Source organism: Denticeps clupeoides, chromosome 5 (assembly GCF_900700375.1).
Source record: "Denticeps clupeoides chromosome 5, fDenClu1.1, whole genome shotgun sequence".
Lineage (NCBI taxonomy): Eukaryota > Metazoa > Chordata > Actinopteri > Clupeiformes > Denticipitidae > Denticeps > Denticeps clupeoides.
Genome location: NC_041711.1, coordinates 23,063,214 through 23,089,558, shown reverse-complemented (window position 1 = coordinate 23,089,558; position 26,345 = coordinate 23,063,214). Strand labels below are relative to the sequence as shown.

The 26,345-nt window shown below is 44.8% G+C and overlaps 1 protein-coding gene across 1 annotated transcript; it reads right to left on the bottom strand.

The window, feature by feature from the left end:
* Positions 1–14,573: 14,573 nt before the first annotated feature.
* Positions 14,574–21,395, bottom strand: zdhhc8a (zDHHC palmitoyltransferase 8a). The gene is made up of 10 exons (XM_028980395.1): positions 21,223–21,395; positions 18,319–18,440; positions 18,045–18,202; positions 17,713–17,885; positions 16,898–17,000; positions 16,556–16,647; positions 16,287–16,416; positions 16,087–16,204; positions 15,771–15,880; positions 14,574–15,687 (listed from the first exon to the last, which is right to left on the bottom strand). Exons 1-10 carry the CDS (start codon positions 21,324–21,326, stop codon positions 14,704–14,706), a joined length of 2,094 nt encoding a protein of 697 aa, XP_028836228.1. The 5' UTR covers positions 21,327–21,395; the 3' UTR covers positions 14,574–14,703.
* Positions 21,396–26,345: the final 4,950 nt, after the last annotated feature.

The window sequence follows — 26,345 nt, the reverse complement described above, 5'->3', positions numbered from 1 at the left end:
GCATTGGGTGGGTGGGATCAGCTGCTATGCCGAGGGCTTTCTTGGTGAGGCGTGTACTGTAGATGTCTTGGAGGGAGGGGAGAGGGACACGGATGATTCTCTCAGCTGCTCTGACTATGCGTTGGAGAGTTTTTTGGCAGGACGCATTGCAGGCTCCAAACCACACAGTGATGCAGCTAGACAGGATGAAAGACCTGTCTTGAAGATAAGAGGTGAACCAATTTAGTACAGTTCCTGTAACTACTAAATCTGAGAGTGTGGTGAGAAAAATGTTGTGATTAACTATGTCGAAGGCAGCAGATAGATCAAGTAGGATAAGGACAGATGATCTGCGGGCAGCTCTTGCAGCACGAAGGTCATCCATCATTGCCAGGAGGGAGGTTTCAGTCGGACGTACTTTCCTGAAACCAGACTGAAAAGGGTCGATAAGATCATGCTCGTGGAGAAAAATGAAGAAAGTTGAGCCAGGACTGCCCTTTCAAGATTTTTTGAAAGAAAAGGAAGGTTGGAGACTGGGCGGTATCTATCCAGTACAGACGGGTTTAATGTGCGTTTTTTTAGCAGGGGAGCAATGATAGCCTGTTTGAAAGCAGTGGGAAATGTTCCTGTTGTGAGTGAGGATGTGTGTCAGAGCAGATACTATGGTGGGCTGTATGGACTGAAGGAGGTGTGAGGGGATTGGATCCAGGGAGCAGGTGACTAGACTGGAGAAGATACGACACGTCCGATTCAGAGAGTGGAGTGAAGGAAGACCATGTTCTGGTTTCAGAGGGAACAGCAGGATGAGGTCTGGGGTTAGGGGGTGAGAATTGTTTGCCAATGTCAGCCACCTTCTCTGTGAAGAAGGTAGCAAAGTCTTCACATGAGAGAGAAGTAGAGGGGGGAGGTGGGGGAGGATTCAGGAGGCGGTTAAAAGTAGAGAATAGTTTTCGAGAGTCTTTGCAGTTGCTTACATTGTCCTGGAAGTATCTAGTCTTTGCTGTAGTAACTTCTATTGCCTGAGTATTTCAGTATGAAATGAAACTGAGTCCAACTGATTACAATCCTATGTGCAAGAACAACAAAATTAGTCTCCACCATGAACTGTGTATCACAAGTTTTTAGAGATGTAATTTAATGTATTTGAAATAACTTGTGTGCACAGGATAATTATTTTCCAGTTCATGGTACTATAGGGTCTCTGTACACTACCTTTTGTTAAGTCACTCATGGATGGTGGTGGGGGTCATGTGAAAAGGATGCATGGATGGCTTGGTGAGAGCAGTGAGGGGAGCTGCGACTGTACTGCAGCCATGGATGAAGCGACCATAGAGATTCACAAACCCAACTTTTGCAGCTGCTTAAGCATCGTGGGTAGGGGCCACTACGCTACTGCTTCCAGCTTCTTGGGCTCCATGGCCACACCCTGGGACGAGATGGTGAAGCCCAGGAACGTGGTGGAGTGCTATTGGAAGGCACACTTCTCCAACTTACAATACAGTCAGTGGGCGAGCAGTCTGCTCTGACGTGCAGCAGGACGTGGGTCGGGAAGGAGTCGTCCAGATATGCATACACCCACCATCCCAGCATGTCATGCAAAACATAATTGACAAACTGCTGAAAGGCAGCGGGTGTGTTGCAGATTTAAAAAGGAATGACCAAGCTGTCACAATGTCCGATTGGAGTGATGAAGGCAGTCTTCCACTTGTCACCCTCCCAGATGCGGACCAGATTATATGCTGCGTGCAGGTAGAACTTCAATAAACTGCACGATTAACCAAATGTAAATATTGAATAAATGCCCTTATTTTAATGTGATACATATGTGATGGATAATAGCTAATGCTGCTCTGCATGTTCTTGAAACCCACGTATCCTGCAGCGATAGAGTACCGGGAACTGAGCTATCACTCAAATACCTGCTGGCCAATGAGGTTAAGCCTTGCCCACACAAGAACATTGTGACAGAAGTCCAACAGAATAATCAGGCAGCGTATATGTAAAACAGGGCTGAGCAACTGAAAACTGATTGCCGGTCAAGGAATACGCTGTGCAGGTGGTGTTGAGCTGGTGTGTCAGGGCTGCGCCAGCAGGTGGCGATCAATGTGCAGTACCAGCTGCACAAGTGCATCAAAAGAAGACAGCATCTCCCGACTGCAGATTCTTGAAATACATAATACATCGTCTGGAGGCCGTGGAGATCCATGGGGTCTTGGCTGCCAGGGTTCGAAATTTCACAGTAAAGTGGCTAACCATGGAGGATCCCTGCCACAGATGAGATGAAATTGCCATCCAGATGACAGAAATCCTCAGCGAATTTAGTGTAGGTGATGGCACTGGCGGAAGGTGATGAAAGCCGGGCCGCAGCCCACTCGATGTTCCGTCCGCTGAGGAGTTACAGGAGAAGAGCGATCTGGGCCCAGGAACCATTGTAGCAATATCCGCGGGGTTAATATTAGGCTCTGTCATTCCATCACGAATTATAAAGGAGACAAAGAGAAAGAGTCGCTGTTGGAAGTGACAAGAAATCCAATCCACAAGGTGGGCTGGTCACCACTGTTTTAATCTCCAAGTGCGAGTCACCTTGTGCTGCGCACCCACCAGTGGCGGCGCTCGTAGATTACAAACACAGGAACAATCATCACTCTGTCTTTGTTGTCAGGGGTGGGGGAAGGGGGTATTGTACTTGGGGACAATGTACATTCTGTATTTAAATAACTTTTTTCATGTGTGGTCATTTCCCCCTGCCATTCCCACAGCATCTCCCTTGTGCCGTCTCACTGCCCAGATGGTCGACTAGTGCGTATGCAGTTATTGTTTGCAGTTACAGCTCTGTTTCCATGTCAGAATCCTCATCTTCTGAACCAGGGTTCCTCAGTAGGGTTCCCCTATTTCTGAAAGTAAAATAATCCACCTAGGCCTCTCTAGTGGGATGAAGTACGATGTGCCATTGTGTTGCAACAAGGGGTCAGTGGACTCCCTATCATTGATGCATGCTCTCCTTTACTGGAGTGTGCATAATGTTTTGTCTCTGAGAGCCACCCACATTCCAGGTCATTTGAACACAGGGGCAGATCTTCTTTCCAGAAGGGAGCCTCATGTGAGGGAATGGAGGCTCCACCCACAAGTGGGACTGGTTTGTCAGGGCAGGAGTAGATCTGTTCACAATGTGTGTTCGCAGAAAACACACATTGACGGATCTCAGCATACCTATCTACATATATGCTCTACCTCCCATATGGCCAAATATTCTCCTTTATGTTTTTCCTCCAGTGGATTTGATCTCACCAATGCATGAAGAGAGTTTAATTTTTACTCTGTGCTATTACATTTCATGATTGTTGTTTGATTGTCGAGTATGCCTGCCCCATGGTCCCATGTCTGGTAATGTCCGATGCGAGCAGAAGCAGCAATTCAGCAGGTCGTGCCAGAGAGGGACCGGAGTGACAGGCACCTGTGGATGGCGTACAGGGTGCCGGTCCTCTACGGATGGGCCGTGCTTTGTCCTGGGCCTGAAGGCGTCGGTGCAGTCATGCCTAGGGGGGAGGGTACTCTCAGGAGCCGGGCCGGAAGGGGCTATTCCAGGTCCAGAGTTTGGCCTGGTGTTTCATGTTCATCCTCTGCTATTATGTGTCCTTATTGTTTTCACCTGTGTGTGCCTGTATAAAGCTGCCCTGTTTGTGTCTGTACGCCGTCGGGTCATTGTTGCATGATGTTTCCCCTGTCTTGTTCACCATGTAATAAAACCATTTTATGCGCCCTTCTTCCTTGCCATGTCCAGCCATTGTGACCGACCTCATTCCTCGCCATGTCCAGTCAGCTTGACAGATCTGCTCTCTTAGGCAGGGGGACAGGAGGTCTTAGGCAGGAGGTCCATGTTGCTGCTTACAGCCGTGTACTTGGTGGCTGAAATAGCCTGTAGTTTTTTTTTTTTTTCTTTTTTTTTTTCTTTTATTTTTCTCCAATGGCTGTGACCACCGTGGGAACAATAAACTTTTTCTTGCTGAGTTCCATCCTACATTTTGCCTCTCTGCTGCCTCATTCCATCAACCTCCAAGATCATTGACACCCTCCCATTTCTACATTCCTGTTCATGTATACTCCTTTTCTACAGATGGATAGCCACCCAGATACGGGCAACGGGCAGCATCCCTGTGACTCATGTCTTTACGCCAGGGGAATCGGATCATTTACGCTATTGAATTCCGTACCCTGGCAAACGACTGCAAGTGGACTGACGCCGCTCTCCCTGATGCATTTTACCAAGACCTCTGTAAGGTGGTGAAAGACGACATGGTTAATTGTGATTGGGGCAACACCCTTGATAGTATTATTGCGCTGGCCACGTCGAATGACGCCTTGGCAAGCACAGTCAAGAACAGTGTCAGGACACACCTTTCCACTATGCCCCTGCAGCACGTCTGTCTGCCCCCATGCTTGGCCCCATCTCGTAACTGACGCACAACCCCCTCTCAGTCCCCAGGAGTGAAAAGTATTTGAACAACAGGGACTGTGGTGGGCAGGAGCACTACAATGCTGCCTGCCCTAACTGTTGACCCAGACAACCATTGGCAGAAAATGACCCCACTCCACCACCCACCACCCTCTGCTTGCTTCCCATCACAATCTGCTGAATGAAACCCAGTCCTGGCCAAGATCAGGGGCTGGTGGACTGAATCTTGATGTTGATCTGGCCACCCTACATCATCTCCTGTCACCCGGTGTGTTCTGCCATGAGCCATCATGAGACTGGACAGCAGCCTGCTTGGCTTGGGTCAGTTGCTTTTTCAAACAGAACCCATACTCATCCGCCTCAAGCCCAACCACATAGAGACTGCAGTATTCTGTCTCAAAACTTCAGACTATCCCCCCTGGCACGCACCACACCCACCTCACACTTAACACAATTTCGCCGTAATCTCCGCACCCTCTGCCCTACTCGACTGTCTTCTGCTGTTTCCTCTGAGCTCTCCCGCCTAGACATCCTCTATATTCAGGACCCTAACTGTGCTACAGACATCCTCTGCTCCACACTAACATCTTGCCTCGAGAGACTCTGCCCTCTAACCTTAAAACCAACAGGTGCGACTTCACCCTCGCCGTGGATCTCTGACAAGGTTCGCCGCCACAGGCCCCATCTTAGAGCAGCTGAAAAGCAGTGGAGGAAATCCAAGTGCCCGCTTCAACTTAATAAGTATCAATCTCTCCTGAAATCCTTCTCTGCTGCTGTCACTAGAGCAAAGACCAGATACTTCCAGGACAAAGTAAGCAACTGCAATGACTCTTGAAAACTTTTCTTGACTTTCAACCGCCTCCTGAATCCTCCACCCCCTCCCCCCTCCACTTCTCTCTCATCTGAAGACTTTGCTACCTTCTTCACAGAGAAGGTGGCTGACATTAGCAACAATTCTCACCGCCTAACCCCAGACCCCGTCCTGCTGTTACCTCTGAAACCAGGACACTGTCTTCCTTTACTCCCCTCTCTGAATTGGACGTGTCTAAACTTCTCCAGTCTAGTCACCCCACCACCTGCTCACTGGATCCAATCCCCTCACACCTCCTTCAGTCCATACAGCCCACCATATTATCTGCTCTGACACACGTCTTAAACTCCTCACTCACAACAGGAACATTTCCCACTGCTTTCAAACAGGCTGTCATTGCTCCCCTGCTCAAAAAAAACACATTAAACCTGTCTCTATTGGATAGCTACCGCCCAGTCTTCAACCTTCCTTTTCTTTCAAAAATTCTTGAAAGAGCATTTCCTAATTTCTCCACAAGCATGATCTTCTCAACCCTTTTCAGTCTGGTTTCAGGAAAGGGCATTCAACTGAAACCTCCCTCCTGGCAATGATGGATGACCTTTGTGCTGCAAGAGCTGCCCGCAGATCATCTGTCCTTGTCCTACTTGATCTATCTGCTGCCTTCAACACAGTTAACTATGAAATTCTTCTCACCACACTCTCTGATTTAGGAGTTATAGGAACCGTACTAGATTGGTTCACCTCTTATCTTCACAACAGGTCCTTCAAGGTATCATGGGGAGGTGAGACATCTGTCCTCTCTAGGGTTCCACAAGGCTCTGTCCTTGGCCCCCTTCTATTCTCAATATACACTCGCTCACTTGGTCACATCATCCAATCACATGGCTTCTCCTATCACTCTTATGCTGATGACACTCAGCTCTATCTGTCATTCCCACCAGAAGATGCTACTATAGCAACAAAAATTTCGGCCTGCCTCTCAGACATATCGGCATGGATGTCTGAGCGACACCTCCAGCTCAATCTATCAAAAACCGAGATTCTGATCTTTCCGGGCAACCATTCCCCTCAGCAAAACCTTTCAATTCAAATTGGCTCGCTACTGTTAACACCCACGGCATCTGCAAAAAGCCTTGGAGTTTGGATAGATGACAAACTGAGTTTGAACCATCACGTTGCTGCGATCTCCAGATCCTACAGGTTCACTCTCTACAACATTCGCAAGATTTTCTTTACTTTATTTGGCAGACGCTTTTATCCAAAGCGACAATATTACAAAAAAATATTACAGATTTTCTCTCGCAACAGGCTACGCAGCTCTTCATCCAGGCAATGGTCATCTCCAAACTCGACTATTGTAACTCTCTCCTGGCTGGAGCCTCTGCAGTCACCATAAAACCACTCCAGATGATCCAAAATATGGCAGCCCGTGTCATCTTCAATCAGCCAAAATACACCCATGTTACACCTCTTTTTACCTCCCTCCACCAGCTCCCGGTAGCTGCTCGCATTGAGTTCAAATCCTTGATGCTTGCCTGCAGGGCCGTTAATGGAACTGCACCCTCCTACATCAATACAATACTACCTAGCTACACTCCTGCACGCTCTCTCAGATCATCAAACAAAAGGAGACTAAAAATTCCTTCTTCACGGGGTCTCCGATTCCAATCAACTCTGTTCTCCGTTGTTGTCACTGGCTGGTGGAACAACCTGCCCTCCTCCACACGACTAGCCGAGACTAGTCGTGTGAAAAAGAAGCAGGTGAAAACCCTCTTGTTCAAAAAATATTACAGACAAATCTAACACTTATACACGCACATGCGTACACATTGCACAAACAATACAAAATGTATAAATACATTATAATTTTTCTTCGTCTAGCACCTAATGATCTCTGAGCATGCTCTTCACTGACAAGTTTGAGCCTTATCAGGGCTCTTAGTTTGTAAACTCAATATTCTATAGAAATCGAACGAGAATTGCTGGTGTCTTCCTCTTGTAAGTCGCTTTGGATAAAAGCGTCTGCTAAATAAAGTAAAGTAAAGTAAAACAACTCCCCATGACCCCATCGTATTGAGCTACCCATGGCTGCCTGCACCATCAGACAGTGGGGACATCAATGCATCCACCACCAACCCAGGCAAGCCACACCCACGAGCCGCTCTTGCTCCCAACACATTGCTGCGGTCATGCCCCTCAACAAATGTCATGCTCCCTGCTCAAGCCCATGTCCCATTGCAAGGACCAAGTCCACTGCTAAATCACACCCCAAACAAACCACGCCCACGTTCAAGCTAAATACCATGTTGATCACGCGTCCAATTATAACCACAGCCATATCCATTGTCCCAAACCACGGCACACCTATTGACCCAAGCCAAGTCCCTTGATCAAAACCTAACCTGTGTCACCTCCAGCACTCTGTCCTAGGTCACGCCTACCACCAGACCACATTAGGTCACCTTCCCCTTCTTGCCAGGGGTCCTGGACTGCTATTATTGATAGAGTATGGTGGACTGCAGCCATTAATTGACTACCGGAAGCTGAATGCTTTGACAAGAAAGAATCGGTAGCCCCTCTCATTGCTGAACACTATTCGAGCTCCTGACAGGGGCCACCATCTTCACCAAGCTGGACCTTGTTTACATACGGGAGGGGGACAAGTGGAAAGTGCCCATCAGGACACTACAAATACCTGGTCATGCCATTTGGCCTATCTAAAGGCCCCACTGCCTTCCATGCATTAGTAATGATGTGCTCAGAGACATGTTAGAGTTGGTATTTGTCTACGAAGATGATAAATTACTTTACTCACCCAACCTCTCGACACATAACTCTCATGTTAGAACGGTCCTCCAACGCCTCCTGAAAAAAATTGGCTATTCGTTAAACTTGAAAAGAGCACTTTTCACACACCCAAAATCTCCTTCCTGGGCTTTCACATCAGTCCCTAAGAAATTGCCATGGACCCCGCCAAAACAACAGCTGTCTCTGTTTGACCCATACCCACCACAGACCGTCACCTACAACAAGTCCTTTTCTAGCGTTGTTTCATCTGCAACATTAGCAAGGTCGCACACCCCATGACTTCCTTCCTCAAAAACAGACCAACACAGTTTCAATGGAACCCCCCAGCTCAGCAGGTTCTTCTCAAACTCAGCTCTTCACCATGGCTCTGGTCCTGCTGCAACACCAACTCCCTTTTGTCATTGAAGTTGATGCATCTATTCTTGGCATAGGAGTACTATCCTAAAGAAATTCCCAAGACAATAAACTACACCCCTGTGTGTTTTTTTTCAGGAGATTAAACCCTACCGAGCAAAACAATGACGTAGGAAGAGAACATCACAGAACTCCTGGCCATAAAATTAGTACTGCAGGAATGGCACCACTGGTAGAGGGGGCAGCCCACCCATTTCTAGTCTTAACGGACCACAATAACCTAGCGTATTTACAAGACACACAACACTTCAACCCACGCCAAGCACAGTGGCCCTCGTTCTTCACATGTTTCTGTCCTACATCCCTGGCACCATGAAACACTAAAGCCAATGCCCTGTCCCACCGATACATCCCAGATGCTGATGACAATCCATTCTCACCCATCCTAAAACAGACCTTTTAGCACCTGTGCACTGGACCCTCATGCAAGAGATTATCGGTGACCACACCCATATCTCACCACCTCTCCGTCCACACGTCCTACAATGGGGACATGACACACCACTGGCCAGACACCCCAGATGCCAGCGCACCCTGATTAACATTCACCATCCACCCTCTGCCTCCCTCCTTCAAGGGGAAGTGTGACATTTACATATATGTCACTGCTGGAGTTCGGGGACGCATTTGCAGGCATGCTTGGAGCAAGGGGACATGTCGTCGCACGGGGAGCATGCCCGTAGGACATGCTGGGGAGGAGGACCAGAGGCGCTTAGTCGGGGAGAGGGAGGCCGGAGGTGAGTTGGGACGGGAGTGTAGTCGTTTACGCGCCGCAGCGCGATGTGGAGGGAACTAGGGCTTTGTGGGGGGTAGCGGGGAGATCATCTTGTCACAAGGGGCAGGCAAACTCAGTGTCGATGGCAGGCGAAGGTCGTGGTGTCGATGTAGAATCCGTCAGGAGATCGTCGCTCTCGTTTCCGCTTCCGGGTCGCCGTCTCTCTGTCTGGTCTGGTGCTCTCTGGTGGGCTGGAGGTGTATTGGCTGTGACAATATATTATATTTCACTTATTGTGTGTAACGCCCCCACTCCAGCAGTTAAACAGCAGTTAATGAAAGTTTACACATCTAGAATAAATAAAATCAACATTTAATTGATGTTACACTGTAGGTTAAACAATGAAAGAGATCAAGCCCCATCCACACAAAAATGTTTTTCACTTAAAGGGTAAAATTTCACAGGCCAAAGATTTGGCACTCAGTCATCAGGTTCTCTTCAACAACGACTCATCTCGACCCACTTAAATAGGCATAAACTTTGAATGCAGCGCATACATAAGTCTGCTGCGAAACCACTCTTGTGCCACGCAAGCTATAGGAAATAAGGAGTTTCAAATCAAAGCAAAGAGCCTGCTGCATTTGGCCTTAAAAACGACTTTATTTCCACGTCAGCTTCACCACACATCCGTGATGTATCAGCCTAACCTCCAACCTGACCCATAACCCCAAACGTGTCATTCATACAGCAATGGTGTATAACAACAATGGATCAGGGTTGTGCTGCAGTGGCTGCAGAACCTCATAAAGCTTTCCACTGTGTTTCGGTGGTGTGTGTTACCACCATGGCAATAAGACATTTTATCAGAAACAACAGTCAGGGAAATGAATGATTATAGGCCATTTTTGGAAGCTATGTGACAACCATCATTCCACTGAGCCATAAAACTTAGCGAGCCCTCTTCTGCAACCTGAGATAAGGCTAATCACACCATATAAACCCAGGACACACCCTTTATCCAAGGAAACAGGGCACAGGGCATGTAGTCTTCCCACATAAAGTCAATTTTACAAAACCTTCTGGATTGGTATCACTTAGTGGAACAATATAGTGATAGGAATATGGTACTCCATGATGCAAAAGTATATGCATGTATTGTTTAATGTCTATGAAATCAGCACCATAACATGAATGAAGGTGGAATGAGTCAATAGTGAGAGTGTAGCACGCAGCATCTGATGACAAACCTCATACCATCCTGTCAAATATCCGGTTATACTATAGTATCCTATTCCTAGCTCCAGGACATGGGAATCTTCAAATACTCTAGTAAACAGAAAATGAACATAAGGATAGTGTTGCACTGATATGCCTAAATTTGTTTAGCTCTGGTAGCCTACAGCATTTTAAAACTACGCATCAACCAAGTGAACTGAGAAGTAACTATGGTTGCTTTCTGTAATTAGTGAATGGAGGTCACTCTTGATAAGATTGTGTGCCTAAATTAAGCAACGTAACCTATTTTTCTGACCTGGAAAGGACAAGATGATGATACTGAAGACTTGTTGAAACCTGACATGAAAGAGGCTGCACATTTCTTTTACTATAACTGTATCAAGAGCCTCCACACTGTCAGTGCCATGTTGTTCTTTCTGCTTCCAGTCTATGGGGATTCTCTTCTTTTATCTCTTTTAAGGCTGTAGAATGGAATTAGTCACATATAAATAATCTAGGGCAGCTGAGGTCAGGAGTGTGTGAATGAATCTGTGAATTGAAGCAGTCATGGCTGGAGGAGTCATCTGCCTTCCAAGGGCGTCATAATTGGTGAAGCTTTTCAATACCAAGTTCACTGATTGTTGATAGGTTCTCTGACACCTCATCTGAGAAGCACAGTGTTTCTCCAGCTTGTCTCCCCTCAGCACAGAGGTCCTTCATTACTATTCCGCCCAGGGCTGGGCAGCCTCATCCAGAGCACTTCAAACGCCACTCTATAAAAGCCAAATGCAGAAGTGGTGCAAACATGCACACACGCCGTCGGTGGTATTTGATCAAAGCTGATTTAAAAGATGCTGCTGTTCTTCTCCCATGGCTAACATGTAATAACTGTGTAATAAAGGCCTGTTTCATCAGGCTTTGATGAGACAGAGTTTTAATTATCAGGGGTATGAGGCATAGCAGGAAAGAGTGCATCCCTGAAGAGTGACGATAAAGATGTAGGTTGTTTGAATGTTTGAATCTGACATACTGATGAAAAAATTGCATGCAATTTGCAAACGTTTACTATATTAGGGGCAGTGGTGGCCTAGAGGTTAAGGAAGCGGCTCGAATCCCGATCTGCCAAGGTGCCACTGAGGTGCCACTGAGCAAAGCACCGTCCCCACACACTGCTCCCTGGGTGCCTGTCATGGCTGCCCACTGCTCACCAAGGGTAATGGTTAAAAGAAGAGGGCACATTTCATTGTGTGCACTTGTGCTGTGTTGCAGTGTTTCAGAATGACAATCACTTCACTTTCAAGTCTTCAAAGGATAGTGAGTATATGCATTATAATTAGTGGTGGGCCGTTATCGGCTTTAACGTGCTGCGTTAACGTGAGACTCTTATCGGCAATAAAAAAAATATCGCTGTTATTCTATTCTCAAAGTTGGAAGCTGAGTCTATACTACGCAAGCTTTTGTGCCGGAGTTAAATGGTTACACTAGATTTATAAGTATATTTCTTCTTTCTTGTGTCTTTTAGTTTCTTATTTCCTAAAGACTTTTATTTTGTTTTTGAGACCCGGTTCAGGTCTCTTGGACACATGGCGTGAGCTGTGAGAGCTGCGTGGGGTTTGTGTGCAAAAAGTTATTTCTTTCATTTTAATTTATGTACATATTATTTTGTGAATATTTTTTTATGTTCTTTTAATACTGTGTATTGTAGAGAGACGTGCAGAAAGACGCGATGGGTGACGCGATGTTCTGACGCGACCTTGCTTTTTGTACAGGAATGCAGTATTGTAAATTGTGAATGCTTTATGTTAATGTTCAGTTCTCTTGGACACATGGCGTGAGTTGTGAGAGAGAGGTGCAGAAAGACGCGATGTGTGATGCGATGTTCTGACGCGACCTTGCTTTTTGTACAGAATACACTTTGCACAGAAAATCTCTTGGGTGTCAGCTCATCATTTGTGGTTCAAGAAACGAAATCAAAAAGTTACACAACGCAGAAGAAAAACCGCTACACTATGATGACTTTCACCTTGATATTTTAGCACGGATGTATACCTAGCCGAATTGCACTGTAGGAGGTGAGAATGAGTATGTGAAATTACCACATCAAACGTGACGTGGAAACATGGATGCAGCTATTTAACTGAATAAACAGTTGGTAAACACAAGTACATCTTATTGAACATAATTTAATTTCATCACCGATAATCATATTATAACAGCTTTCTCAAGCAGTTTGTGATGCATTTTGGAAACAGGAGATGAGCCCCTGGTCTAATGCGCCACCTGGCTTGAGAAACCAGTTCTCAAAAACGTACTTTTAGGCATTATTTGGGTAGCACACATATTCTGAATGCCTTCGGCAGAATTCAAATGAGCAATTTTAATGTAGATTAATCTACATTAATTTGCTTTGTCTAGATTAATCTAGATTCATTCCAAGATTACAGTGAGATTAATCTAGATTAAGAAACTTAATCTATGACCACCTCTAATTATAATACATATTATATATAAGAAGGTTAACAGAAAAAGAGATAAATTTGATGGCACCAAGACTATAGACATACACAGTTTACAAAATCTAATTATAATATAGCTTAAAGCTTTGAACAAACAAACACAATTGATCTCAACTCTCTTTCAAGAAAGATACTGGAATGTAAATACCTCATTAGATATGGATGATCATATTCTTCAAAAGGTTTTTAATGTAAAATAAATGAAATAAAGCAAACAACTACTTGTAGGTCTGTATAGTCGTGGCCAAAAGTTTTAAGAATGACACAAATGCTGTTTTTTTTACAAAGTTTGCTGCTTCAGTGTTTTTAGATCTTTTGGTCAGTTGTTTCTGTGGTGTGTTGAAGTATAATTACAAGCATTTTAAAAGTTTCAAAAGCTTTTTTTGCAGTGTTGGCCTCTGCAATTCTCCATGACATGCTGTCAATCAAATTCTGGGTCGAATTCTGACTAATGACAACCCATTCCTTCATGATGTTTTTATTTATTCATTTATCTATTTATTTGCCTGTTTGTTTGTTTGTCCACACACCTCTTGAGGATTGACCACAAGTTCTCAATTGGATTACGGTCCAGGGAGTTCCTTGGTCAATGAATCAAAATTTTAATGTTTTGTTCCCTGAGCCACTAAGTTATCACTTTGGCCTTTTGACACAGTGCTCCATCATGCTGTAAAAGGCATTGTTTTTCACCCAACTTGGATGGTTGGGAGAAGTTGCTTTCGGAGGTTCTTTATTCATGGCTGTGTACTTGACAGGAGTGGCACGAGAGAGGACTGATGGTAGCGCTCACCTTTTCTTCTCTGGACAATCATTTTCCTGATGCCCCAAACAGTTGCAATGGGGCTTCGTCAGAGAAAATGACTTTACCCCAGTCCTCAGCAGTCCAATCCCTGTACTTTTTGCAGAATATCTTTCTGTCCTTTTCTTGGAGAGAAGTGGTTTCTTTGCTGTGCTTCTTGACGCTTCTTGGTGCTTGCTGGACTTTCCTGGGCACCCTGACGCCTTCTTCACAACACTTGAACCTCTCGCCTTGATAAATGGTTGGTTTTGGTGCAATCTGAGTATCAGCAATATCCTTGCCTGTGAAGCCCTTTTATGCAGCGCAATGATGGCTGCATGTGTTTCCTTGCAGGTAACCATGGTTAACAGAGGAAAAACAACCCTCCAGTCTGCTTTTGTAACTCAAGCAGTTTGACTGAATAAACTCCCTTGTGCTGGTCAACACTCTCACTTGTTAATGAGAGGATCACTGAAATGATCTCAGCAGATCTTGTTGTGGCAGGGCTGAAATGCAGTGGAAAATGGTTTTTGGGGATTAAGTTCATTTTCATGGGGACTTCATCTGAATAACATTCATAACATTCTGGAATATATGCAAATTACCATAATAAAAATGGAGGCAGCAAACTTTGTGATAAACCATGCCTGTAGGTGAAAATTTACACAGTTTGTCACTGGAAGCATTTACAAGCGAGACTCCCAGTAATATACACTAGATGGTGCCCTCTGCATGGCCATTGATGAATTAGCTGCTGTGTAGTATTTGAAACCCTAAGAAGCACAGATTCCAACCTAAAAGATCAGGTTACTGTTCATTTACAGTGAACCACTCCCCATTAATATTTGTTCACAACTTAATAATGAACACAAATCACAACACCACAGAGGGTATAACATTTTTTATTTCATAAACAAAAAGTACAATTTAACAAAATATGAATACAATAAATAACACCAACAAAAATGCAAATCATTATAAAATAATACTGATATTAAGAACATAGAAGCTCCTTCATATGCCAGACAACGTCTCTGGAGACCCCTGGGTGTCTGCAGCGGAGGGGTCTCTCCTGTCTGTGCCGGAGCTGTATGTGAGAAGGTTTTGGTGGGCGTATGTGCTGGAGGGCACGGTGGGGGGACAGTGTGGTGCCTGCCGGTCAAGAGATCGATATGCAGGCGATAAAGAACGCCCCTGCCCACCAGACCCTGCCATGTGGGATTGCAATGAGGAGCCAGAGGTCCTAGAGGCGCGGGTGAGAGAGGAGGTCGAGGACGAGCCCAGACCCCACCTGCTGCTGTAGCCGTATGCTGCACTACTCAACAGGAACTCGCGTGAGCCGTATGCTGGAGGCGTGGGGCCTCGGGACAGGGAAGCAGGTGGGAGGCTGCGCCTGCTGGGAATGTCATACAAGCCTGAGTCGGAGGTACATGCAGCCTGTGGATCCTCCCTCTCCACCAGTTCCTTGCGCTCCTGGATGGACGCCATGACACCTCGTGAAAGGCTGTCATACAGTGCTTGGGAAGGGTCCTGTAGCTGAGGGGAGTGCCTGCTTGCACTCATAAAAACTGGGCTGCACGTGCGCGGAGAATGTCTCTGCTGGGCGGGAAGCCTTCCCAAGGTGGAGTCCAGAGGCAGGTACGGTATCTGGTGCCCTAAATGAGGCCTGCTAGTCACTGACCTGTGCTCACCAGGTCTGGAGCTGACCAGGCTGTCATAGGAGAGGCTACTGCTGCGGTTGCTGAGACCGCCAGGCAATAGAACCTTCTGGGGTAAATTGGAAGCAAGCCCCTCAGCATGATGGGCAGGCAGCAAGGGTCTGTTCCTCTGCTGGTGGGCGTGTCTGAGGCTGTGGGAACGGGAGTTAAGAGAAGTCAGATGTGGATCTTGGAGGACTGAGCTGCGTTCAGAGACAGGATCCACCTCATTCTGTCTGTCCAAATTGGGTTCTGAGGAGTAGTCATGGAAACAGACTCTGGCTTGTGTGCTAGCCACATCCTGAAACAGAATAAGGAGTGAAATAAGCCATTAGAACTGCTGACAAATAGAAGACAGCAGGAAGGATACACAAAACCACCCACCTCATTCTGGGGTGAGGGTCCCAGCATCCTGCTGATTGGCTCCAAGGTCTTGGGGAGCTCACTGCTAGTATGGTCAGAGGAAAATGAAGGTCTATTGTACCGTAGCCTCTCTGCAAACACATAATACATTGATTAATCAAAACCATTCATTTAAACCCCTTGCACTCAGACCAAACAAAACCCAAGGGCAGTGTTTCAGTAATGGCTTAACAATGTCATTGAAAACATAGTGATGAAATCTAGAAACGGCCAGATGGACTTCAAAAGGGGTCTGAAGAGCAGTACAAAGCATAAATATATCATAAACACTACAGACCTTCCATGCTGTCCAAATGGCTTTTCAGTAGATTGCAATTATGTTTTGGGGGTAGGAGAGGAGGTGGAGTGCTAAGCTGGATGCTCTCTGGAACTTCTGTTTTTTCTTTCAAATGGAGCTGAAGGATGAAAACACATCATCCAATAATTCCATAATCAGTGCAAATAAATGAAAATGTTGTGCTTACAGTGAAAACTGACCTTATTTGACAGAACCTCATGTTGGATTGGGTTGTCAGGGATTTTGGAGGGAGACTGCTTTACTACTTCAGGTCTGAGGAATGGGGGCTGAACTTGGACAGGCTTTCGCTTCCTGGGCTTGGATATGTACCTGCAGAAGTGCATAGGTTTTAAATTAAACTCTCAATCACAGTTTCATTCAAATTTCTTCTATCTACTGCCAAGACTCTTAAATCTGAGAGAGAGAGGTTCTGCTGAAAGGCACCACTGCTCAGTCACTCAGGTCTTACCTTGGGCTCAGTGGACTGCACAAGACAAATTCCATGTTGCCACAGCAACCCTTCGTGAAGGGATTGACCCCACCTTGGAATTTCCCTGTCACCTGCAAAAATCAGTGATCATAACATAATACATTTTTACACCTTTCACTTCAGTGTCATTCGCAATAAAAATACACAGAACCATAATGTAGATTGACTAATGTAGACTTCAAAACAGTTCAGGCAATTTCGCCTGGATTAGAATGCCAATTTATGCCAAATGCCACACATTTATTTGCCTGAATGGTGTATGCTTTAAACACACACACATGCACACACACAGTATTATTATGTGCATCACCTAATACTCACTTGTTCGTTTGTGGTCCGGCCTCTGGCCACCAGCACAAGGTGGAAGCAGGCCAAGCCCACGACCGGTAGGAAGAAAAGCCCAGACACACTAATAATCACCAAGCTGGTGGTGGAACTGTTAAGGACATCTGAGATGTTGTATAAGCAGTAGTTCAGCAGTTGTATTCAGGTCTGGTAGTGCAGGATCATGGGGCTTCTGTCTCTCAGTGCATGGTCATATAAAAATTGCATGACAGACCCAGTCACACTGTTGTTGTTATTTTGCATCTGACCAAGTTCCTCTCAAGTAAGAGGAGCTATTAACTATTACTTACAAAATAATAGGTTGAAGTGATTTAGAAATATATCCAAGAGACATTTTAGGACTGTGAGCCTTTTTCCATATACTCCAGAGTCTGCAGGGCGTTTCATTTTAAGAACAAAATAGCAGAATATCTTCTTCGCACTACCCATCTGAGCCTCTTTGCCACACCTGGCATAGTTTTAAATGTGAATTACAGGAAGCCTTAATCTTTATGATTAATCACAATTATTGAATAGCAAAATATTCAACTAATTGGTTGCCCAAATAATTTAGCATTGGTTTAAGAATATATTAATAAGTGTATGTGCCATAGTTGTTGTTTTTGATAGTTTTCCTTCAGCCACAGTAAAAGAACAGTGAAATCATTGAAAGCTCAATACTGCCATTTCATGTATGTTTTTTTTAAACAAGGTTGAGTTATATTGCAGATGAACACCTCTGCTTTCCTGAAAAATTGCCCAACAGCACTGATGCATTTAACAGGGAGGTGGTATGGCTTTGGTGAGGATACGTGACGGTGCCGTGCAGAGCCCACAGGTCCTGCAGGTGGTCCAGAATGTAGAGCAGGCCACAGCCAAACACTGCCACTATGTGGAGGCTAAGTGACAGCAGGAAGAGGAAGAAGTAGCGATAGTTCCTTTTGCCAATGCAGTTGTTCACCCATGGACAGTGGTGGTCAAATTCCTACAGACCACAACAGAAAAAACAGCTCAACCACAGAGACCAATGCTGGCTGAAATACTGCGCAGAGCTGGGAGGGGAGTAAAAGATTAGGACAAAAGGGATTAACCTCATTATTGTCATCCACCGCTTCTCCCTCCATCCCTCTCATCTTTTTCTTACCTCCACACAGTTGTCACAGATGCTGCAGTGCGAGCAGCGGGGGGGCCTGTAGAAGTGGCAGGAGGCGCACCACTTCATGCGTACCTGGACACCCCGCACCTCCACGTTCCTGTACAGCGGCCCCCGAAAGTCATTTTCTTTATCTTCATCCTCACTGGCTGCCAACGCAAGGCACAACATGGGGCTCGACATTTTCCCAGCTATCATTTTAAGCACTTATACAAACCCAGACAATCGGTTTCATTTTTGCAGGAAAAGCCTGACCTTTTCTTACCTCTAGGGAGCACGCCAGGGTCCATGAATGTTGCCATAGTGAAGTTTGCCAGAACGAAAAAGAAAGTGACGCCAGCACATATTGGAAAAGCAACGGAGACACTCTCGACCAACCAAGGGCCTCTGGTTAAAAAAATATAAATATATATTTATTTATTATGATATAACAAAATCAAATTCACCACAGGCAAAATGACCCTCTTGTTGAACTCCATTATACTATTGCTGTTTAATGCAAGCTTTACAAACCAGTTTCTCATCTGGACAAATGTTTCATCTTTAATCTGCACCACAGTTAATAATCCCAAAGAATGTAATATTTGATATGTTTCATATATTTAAAACATATAAAAAAATTGAATTTAGACCCAAATGAGTGCACCCTGACCAAGCATGGATAAAATTTCCCACTCATCCCTCTCAAGAACCCATAGAGGGAAGAGCAGAGGACGTGGCTAAATTAGATTGGAAAAGGAGGCTGACTGTGTCAATGCGGAGAGATTAAATGGAGAGATAATCGTGTTCTCAGCAGGAGCCTGTGGGCACAGCAAATTATTCTCACAGTTGATCAAAGCTATGAAGCATGTGAGTAATTAAATGGACATTTTAAACCAAAGTCCATTATGAACCATTAATACATCTTAGTAAACTGAACACACTAGATTATATCACATGTATGGTTCAGATCTCTTCCCTGTGTGTGGGGGGTGTATTTCTGTGTTTAGTTAGACAATTTGTGTGTTCTCATCAGTGAGGGTCAGAACATGGGCGGAGGGGCTGCAGACATCTAATGCAGTAGCTGGTATGTACCTCTTCTGCACCAACTGTACTTCTATAATCCAACAGATTATGAAGCATGGATTACTAAACACCGCCCTCACATATCAGCCCCAAATGGTGGCGTTCTACTATAAAACACGCTTGTGCACACACACACACACACACACACACACACACACACTATTTAAAGCCCTTCAGCAATCACAACAGGCCATTAACTTTAACACCATGTACAGTAATTACTATGGAGCTGAGGTTTCCTGTGCAAATCTGACCATTACAATGTCTCTCAATGTGAGAGAACATGAAAGAATTACTTCAGGACAAATACTGTAAATATCTTCAATTTGAAGATTTGAAAAGACCCAGGAACATTTATGGACATTTACATGAGCCAATCTGTCACATGCTTATTGCATTCTCTGCTGATTTCAACAAATGCACCACGTTTCAAAGTAAACTATTGTTTTCTATGTAAATCCGTGGTTCAGTTTGCAAGTTGGAAACAGGCACCAGCCCTTCTTCTTCCTCCTTTGGCTGCTCCAATTAAGGGGCCATCACAGCAGATCAACAGGTCTGGTTGTGCACACAAACAGCTTGGCCAAAGTTTTACGCCAGTTGCCCTTCCTGATGCAACCTTCCCCATTTATCTGGATTTGGAACATGTTCATCCAGTAATAAAAGTTCCTTCGTTTCATTTTTACAAATGTAATGATCTACTGCACACCTAAAAGCATCATAGGTAGACAAGATGCATTTATACTGTTTACTGTGCACCGTGACATTTTAGTGAATGGACGAGTGGATGGCTAGTGGGTATGGAAATGGACCCATCACTGAGGTGCCACTGAGAAAAGCACCATCCCCACAAACTGTTCCCCGGGAGCCTTTCATGGCTTCCCACTGCTCACTCACCAAGGATGGAGGGTTCAAAGCAGAGGACACATTTCTGTGAATCATTTCATTCTCAAAATGCTTGGTATAGAATTAATAGGTTTAATTTGGATTTTTCCCAGCTGGAGTATGGAAATTAAAGGTCCCATTTTACATCAATCTCATTGGTTAATATTAATGTTAATGTAAGAGTTGTGCAAAATCAGAAAGAAAAACTGTCAAATTTATCTGTTTTCTACATATGAATTTTAGAATTGCATGATAAATACTCAGATAAAGAATAACTTGAAATGTTGAAGTATGATTGTACAGAAAGTAAATTGATGTCTCTGCAAAGAAATTACATCAGTTCCCCTCAGAATACACTGGATGGTTTAACTAAATCCTTTTTGTACAGGATAAAGACCTAGATAGCTGTGCTGAATATGAAGACTATGTATCATTGATGAAATCTTGGAAAGATGGTTGTTCACAGATTAATAGTTCAATCCAGGGTTGCAAATCATTTTGCCTTCTGGCCTTCATTATGTTGAAATGCTTCACATTTGACACGAATGATGATTGGTACTAATGCACTGCATGTGAATAAAAACAATCCACTGCATGTAAGAGCCAGTGGTCTTTCCGACACCACAGGGGGAGAATATTTTTCTTCTTTAAATGCCTAAGACTCACTGCCGCTCTTGATTTCCAGATGGGAAATGAAAATGCAGTGAAAATCCTAATCCACTGGCTCCCATCTGCTGGAGCAAGGCCGGCTGTGGAGACATTAACAGTGAAACTGGGGCGGACGCAGCAGCAGAGGTCAAGGCCACTGGGTCAGCAGCACAGCTGCCCTGCAGTCTGCCCGCCAAGACCAAAAATTGCACAAAATCCACTCACTTTTAATTACTGAATCACTCCTTCAAACAAGTGGCAGAAAATTAGGACTGTTCCCAAATCTCTTAGCAGGAAAGCAGGTTTCCGTTTTTTTCAGTTCGGTTTTTAATTTTACTACAAGCACAGCATGCATATATGTTATCTACATGCAGGTAGATACAGATTTTCTTTTACTAGGAAATGGGTTGCATTGCCACAAACTTCCTATACACACCTGCTTCCTATACAGGCTTAGAGGGAGGTGAGAGGAAGTTAAGCTTCCGATAAGTAAATGCACAGATTAGTAGCAGTCGAACAAGTTGAGAAGAAATTCTAACAACACTGTAACGTTGAAAGCCTTGCAAAAACTCACATGAAGACGAAGAATAAAGTGGAGGAGCCCAGGAGGAGGACAGCGGCGGTGGCCACCGGGATGAAGGCGCCGGGTTTCAGCCGGTCTCCAGCGCAGGGGGGCATCCTGCACCTTCACATCCCGTGCGTGTTCATTCCACGGGGCGCGTTTTCCAGTGCGGCTCTCCCCTCCGCATCCGGCGACTTTTACAACCGGTTAGGGGTGGGGCGGGGCGGACAAATCCGTGCGTAATAGCCGTGCGTAACTGCGCTTTATTCCACGGAACGGGCCACTGCTGTGATCTCTACGCTAAAATTAAGAGTCTGTAAACTATGTGAATGGAACTTAACAGACTACGCCTCCATTGGTGAATGTTAATGCGCAAGCGGGATTTATGGGATATTGTAAACTGCAATCACGCATGCAATTCCTTAATATTTAATAGTGACCGGTCGAAATGTACAAGTGAACATTTGTTTCGCTTCTGGTAACACTAAACACAACCTGTAATATCAAAAACACTTCAAAGTGATTCAACTGAAGGGTACGTATTTAAAACCACTGCGTCAAGGCACCGGTGCGTCAGCAGCGTGGCCAGCAGGTGGCAGTAGTCTAACATCACACGGCAACGCCATCTCCCCACAAATGTAATCTGAAAAGAGCGTGCAGTGTGGCCTCATTCATTCACGTGTTCCGATCCTCGGTGAGCCACCGTGCATGTCGGCAGAACTTGGCCGAGAGAAGGTCCAGCATCTGCGGCGATGTGTGCATCGAGTAACAAATCCACGCTCACGGGGACAGGGCGCGCATGTACAGGGTGGGCCATCATATGGATACACCTTAATAAAATGGGAATGTTTGGTGACATTGAACACATTTTATAAGTGGTCAGAAACTTGTAAATAGCTCATGAAAGAATAAAGTTACGTTAAAACCATTGTTTTTCTTGTGAAATTACCAATAAATTAGATGTGTCACATGACCCTCTTCCTATTGAAAAAAACAAAAGTTGAGTCCAAGATGACCGACTTCAAAATGGCCACTATGGTCACCACCCATCTTGAAAAGTTTGCACTCTCACATATACTAATGTGCTACAAACAGGACCTTAATATCACGACCATTCCCATTTTATTAAGGTGTATCCATATAAATGGCCCACCCTGTATAATACAGACAGCAAGACGTTCAACAAAGGAACGACAAAGCAGTGTGTGCGTTAATGTAATAATACGATTATTATTGGTCCAGATATCTCAGGATTTCTCATCACGTGATGAAGAAGGTGAAAAAGGTTTGAGGTTCAGGAGAGGAGGTCATCTCTCGAAGAGTTTCTTAAAGATGGTGGTGGAGCTGCTCCATTTTCTTGAAAGCGCAAACAGGAACCACCTACACTGGGAAGGCCCTGTTTGCAGGGCTGCAATTCCAGGCAACATTCCTTGAAGGATCACCGTGCTCCAGATGGAGCATAATCCGGTATTGTTGCATTCAGGTAGATCGGTGCAGAGATGGAAGTCGCCCTCTGTGCGAGCATAATTTACTTTGATTTGGGCAGACGGTGGACGTCTATGAACAGTGGGATGACGTGACCTTTTTGGCTGATTGAAAGCCAGACCTGCCGGCACATTCTGAACCATCTGTAAAGGTTTCACCATTCTGCCTGTAAGTTCATGGAGAAAATAAGATGCTTTTAACCGTACGTAAAATGCTGCACACACTTCCCAGACACATTACCACTATAAAAGGATTACGGTGCATTTCATTTTGTAAAATTACTGCCTGTAGCAATACTGCTGACCAGATATTATCTAGGTGTGGCATCATCAACACAGCACTAAAATGGATTTTTAGTCAGGTCACTTACTTAGTGGCCCACCACCCAAATTATCAAATTATCAGTCGTCCTAAGATTAGAAAGTAATGAAGGGAGAGAGCAGGTCCAACAGAAAAAACACACATTAAGCAGCTTGGCTGTACTCAAAGTGCCACTATTTGTTGTCGTTCCACACAAATTTGCCATTGATAGGTCATCCATCTGAATGGAGGCATTGATTTTTGTCAGTTCAGGCAGCCGAGTTGGGCATGTGACTTGGGAAGGTTAATTGATTCTGGATTTTGTGGAAATGACGAGATGTGAACGTGCGCATTTGTTGATTAAGAATTTTTGCGCGAGTGGGCTGGTAGACCTCTTTCATCACGGCCCCCTGCCAAGCATAAGGAGGCGGACACTGCTGTTTCGCACCCTATCGACCTCACACCCAGAGTCCCCGGCCGTCTGGCCACAGCGTGCCACTCTGTGATTGAGGAGGCAGCGGCCCTGGCTACCGTCCACTGCCCACCGGCGTCTGTATTCCCTCCGGCGCGTGATTTATGGGCTAGGGGAGCGCTTGCTGGCCAAGCAAGCGTGCCTTCTGCCCCACACGCCGCTCGGCGGGGCACTTCATTTACGTGAGCTGACACTCACATATTTCCTCACCTGCCCGGATCATGAAGATTTAGCAGCCTTTCAGACAGGGGTATTTATACAGCAGCGGCCCAAAAGAGCCTTTGTAGTTTTTGCACAATGTTTAGCTAATTTTTTTTCATTCTGGCGGCTGAATGAAAAGGCTTCACGCGCAGAATGTAGGACGTCGTGAGCACGGCCGCAGAGGTGATGGTGCGATAAGCAGTTCTGCGACGGCTCCTACACCTACTCTACATCAGCAGCTGCATCCTCCCGACACTGAACGTCTTGCCTCATTTGGCAGCTGCTCTTCTTTTACCCACACCATTTTGTGTACTGGTGATGAAAAGGTCAGAGTCAGAATTTAAAGGGATATTCCCTTCCAAACGTTTGCCAATTTCTTGGCAAAAAGGCATTTCATGGGTAATGTAGAAGCAATCCTAAAAAGATCATTTTGAAAAAGATGATTTAAAAATAGTTCTCACAGAGCACGTTGCTCTGATCTGCCTCTTTTGATCTACATATTCGCTCCCCTCGAGAAGGCAGAAGTTCTGAATGGAGTGCAACTCATTATCCCAGTTGTCAGAGTATCCGAGTTGATGTTTTGTATAGATTTTTACATTTATTTTATTATGAGACTCAAGCTAGGATAGCAGTACTGCGAAATATTGATCTGGTCTAGAAGAAAAATGTCCTACACTGCTGTCATGACAGGTCAAGTGTGATGGAAATGCCTTGCATCTGCATGCACACTGAACACGGTGCAGACAAGTAGGCAGTAAAAATGTACAAAAAATTCAAATAAATCATTTTAAGTGTGAAATGTATTCAAATCCTGAATAATTGTTTTTGATAATTCGCAGCCCTGCCAGCATTTATTCGGTGCATATCAAAGACATTCTTCACATGAAAGCTTCTGTTGGAAAATTAAACACACAGAGAAAAGGAGTGAAAATGAAATGAACTTACTGAAACCACCGTGTGTCATTTTGAGCATGAAAAAAGATTCTTTTTAAGTTTCAAGTGTGCTTCGGTGTGGCTTAATTAGCTCGGATAAGTTAAAATTATTCAATAATGCTAATAAGACGTTTCCTTATCTACTTTACATAGTCATGTCTGGCTTGTGAATATTTTAGCAGCACATTTAATTGCTTTTGGCATTTACTGTCTTGACAGTGGATTTCAGTCTGCCCTCCGCCCGGTTTTAACCGTGTCCCTCATCTGCGTACCAAGCAAAAAGCTTTTCTGTCAAAATCCATTCAAATGTCAACTGGCAGCAGCATAGTTTAATTCAGGTCAGGCATGTTGTGAGCGCATCCGGGCTTCTCTACTCTGCTACAAACAAGCGTTTCATAGAATTTTCCAAACAGTCTTGTATATTAGTAGCAAAAACCTACGATATTGCATTCCATTTGCTTCATCCACTGTCAGCAGATTCCAACGCCATCTGGGAGCTTTGAAACAAGGCCTGGGATATGCAGTCCAGAATCAAGGTAAAGAGCCCTATTCAAACTGTGAAATGTTGATGTGAGAATGAAGTCTCTGGAGTACTTTGATAGTTAATTAGACTTTTATTATTTATTAGGCTGTGCAATTGTTCAACTCGCTGAGGAATCTTGAAAGAGACAGCAGCGCTGTAAACAGACATTTCCCTTATTGACACTTTCTCCATGTGTCACACTATTACTTCTGACATTTTACAATTCGTAATGACACATTTCTCCGTTTTATGATGCTTAATTGCACGAAGAGGTTATATTTGGCCTTGTTGGACATCTCTGCACTGGCCCGATATGTGGTCTGCATGTGTGGATTTCGTTAGCAGGACACTATGCAGTGTCTTATCCAGCCTGACAGAAGGCGAAGCCCCAAAACGAGTCACTAATTGTGTTGTGAGTGTGAAAAGCCTGTCTGTTTACTCATGGCTGAACTTTAGGAAATGAGGCTGCAGACGCAGGATGTCGGGGGGAGACTCTTGGCTTCGGGGCATGGATGAGTGCAGCTGTTTTCCTCCGTCAGTTAGTCAGTCGGAGCGGAGAAGACCCCGAGAGCCCGGCGCTGCGTGCATGCCGTCACCTGCAGGGCCCTGAGACCGGCGAGCCAGAGAGGCGCTCTGCACTGACATTACCCTGGCAACACACCCAAAGCGGCTCTGTTGAGACAGGCAGCACGTCTTCACTTACTTTGCAGTTCATGTGGTAATCCTGCGAGGGCTGCGAAAACGCAGATTCATGTTCCTCCTGAGCCACCTTGAAGCTAATGGCGGGGATAGACTGTGTGTGTGTGTGTGTGTGTGTGTGTATATGTGTATATGTGTGTGTGTGTGTGTGTGTGTGTGTATGTGTGTATTTATATATATATATATATAATTTTTTTTTTTTTTTTTATGTCCAAAGAGTATAAAAGCCTGCCCTAGTTGTGGTGCTCACAGAAGCCTCATTAATAATGTATGGCATTATTTCATTTAACACAAGGATTTTGGTAAATGACTGTATAGACCCATGCACTCCCCATAATAATGACACATTACCCAGTACCTCGAGGATTTCTCACGCTCTTCTGAGGAGGGCTGCAGCCTAAAATGCCTCATTTCATGACAACTTTTCTGAAAAATTGCAATGCATGTTGCAATGCTGTTCATCATTTTTGCAATTGTGAAAGAAAGTAGTTTTCCATCATTGATTTAAAGGCGACGTATTCT

What these genes read in the sequence shown, in the direction of transcription:
- zdhhc8a (XM_028980395.1), bottom strand. Translation starts at nt 21,326, where the DNA reads ATGCCCCCCTGCGCTGGAGACCGGCTGAAACCCGGCGCCTTCATCCCG. An exon ending in CCCTGGCGTGCTCCCTAGAG is followed by an intron (nt 18,203 to 18,318) that starts GTAAGAAAAGGT and finishes TTGCGTTGGCAG; the next exon opens with CCAGTGAGGATGAAGATAAA. An exon ending in GCTCTGCACGGCACCGTCAC is followed by an intron (nt 17,001 to 17,712) that starts GTATCCTCACCA and finishes TTCCACCACCAG; the next exon opens with CTTGGTGATTATTAGTGTGT.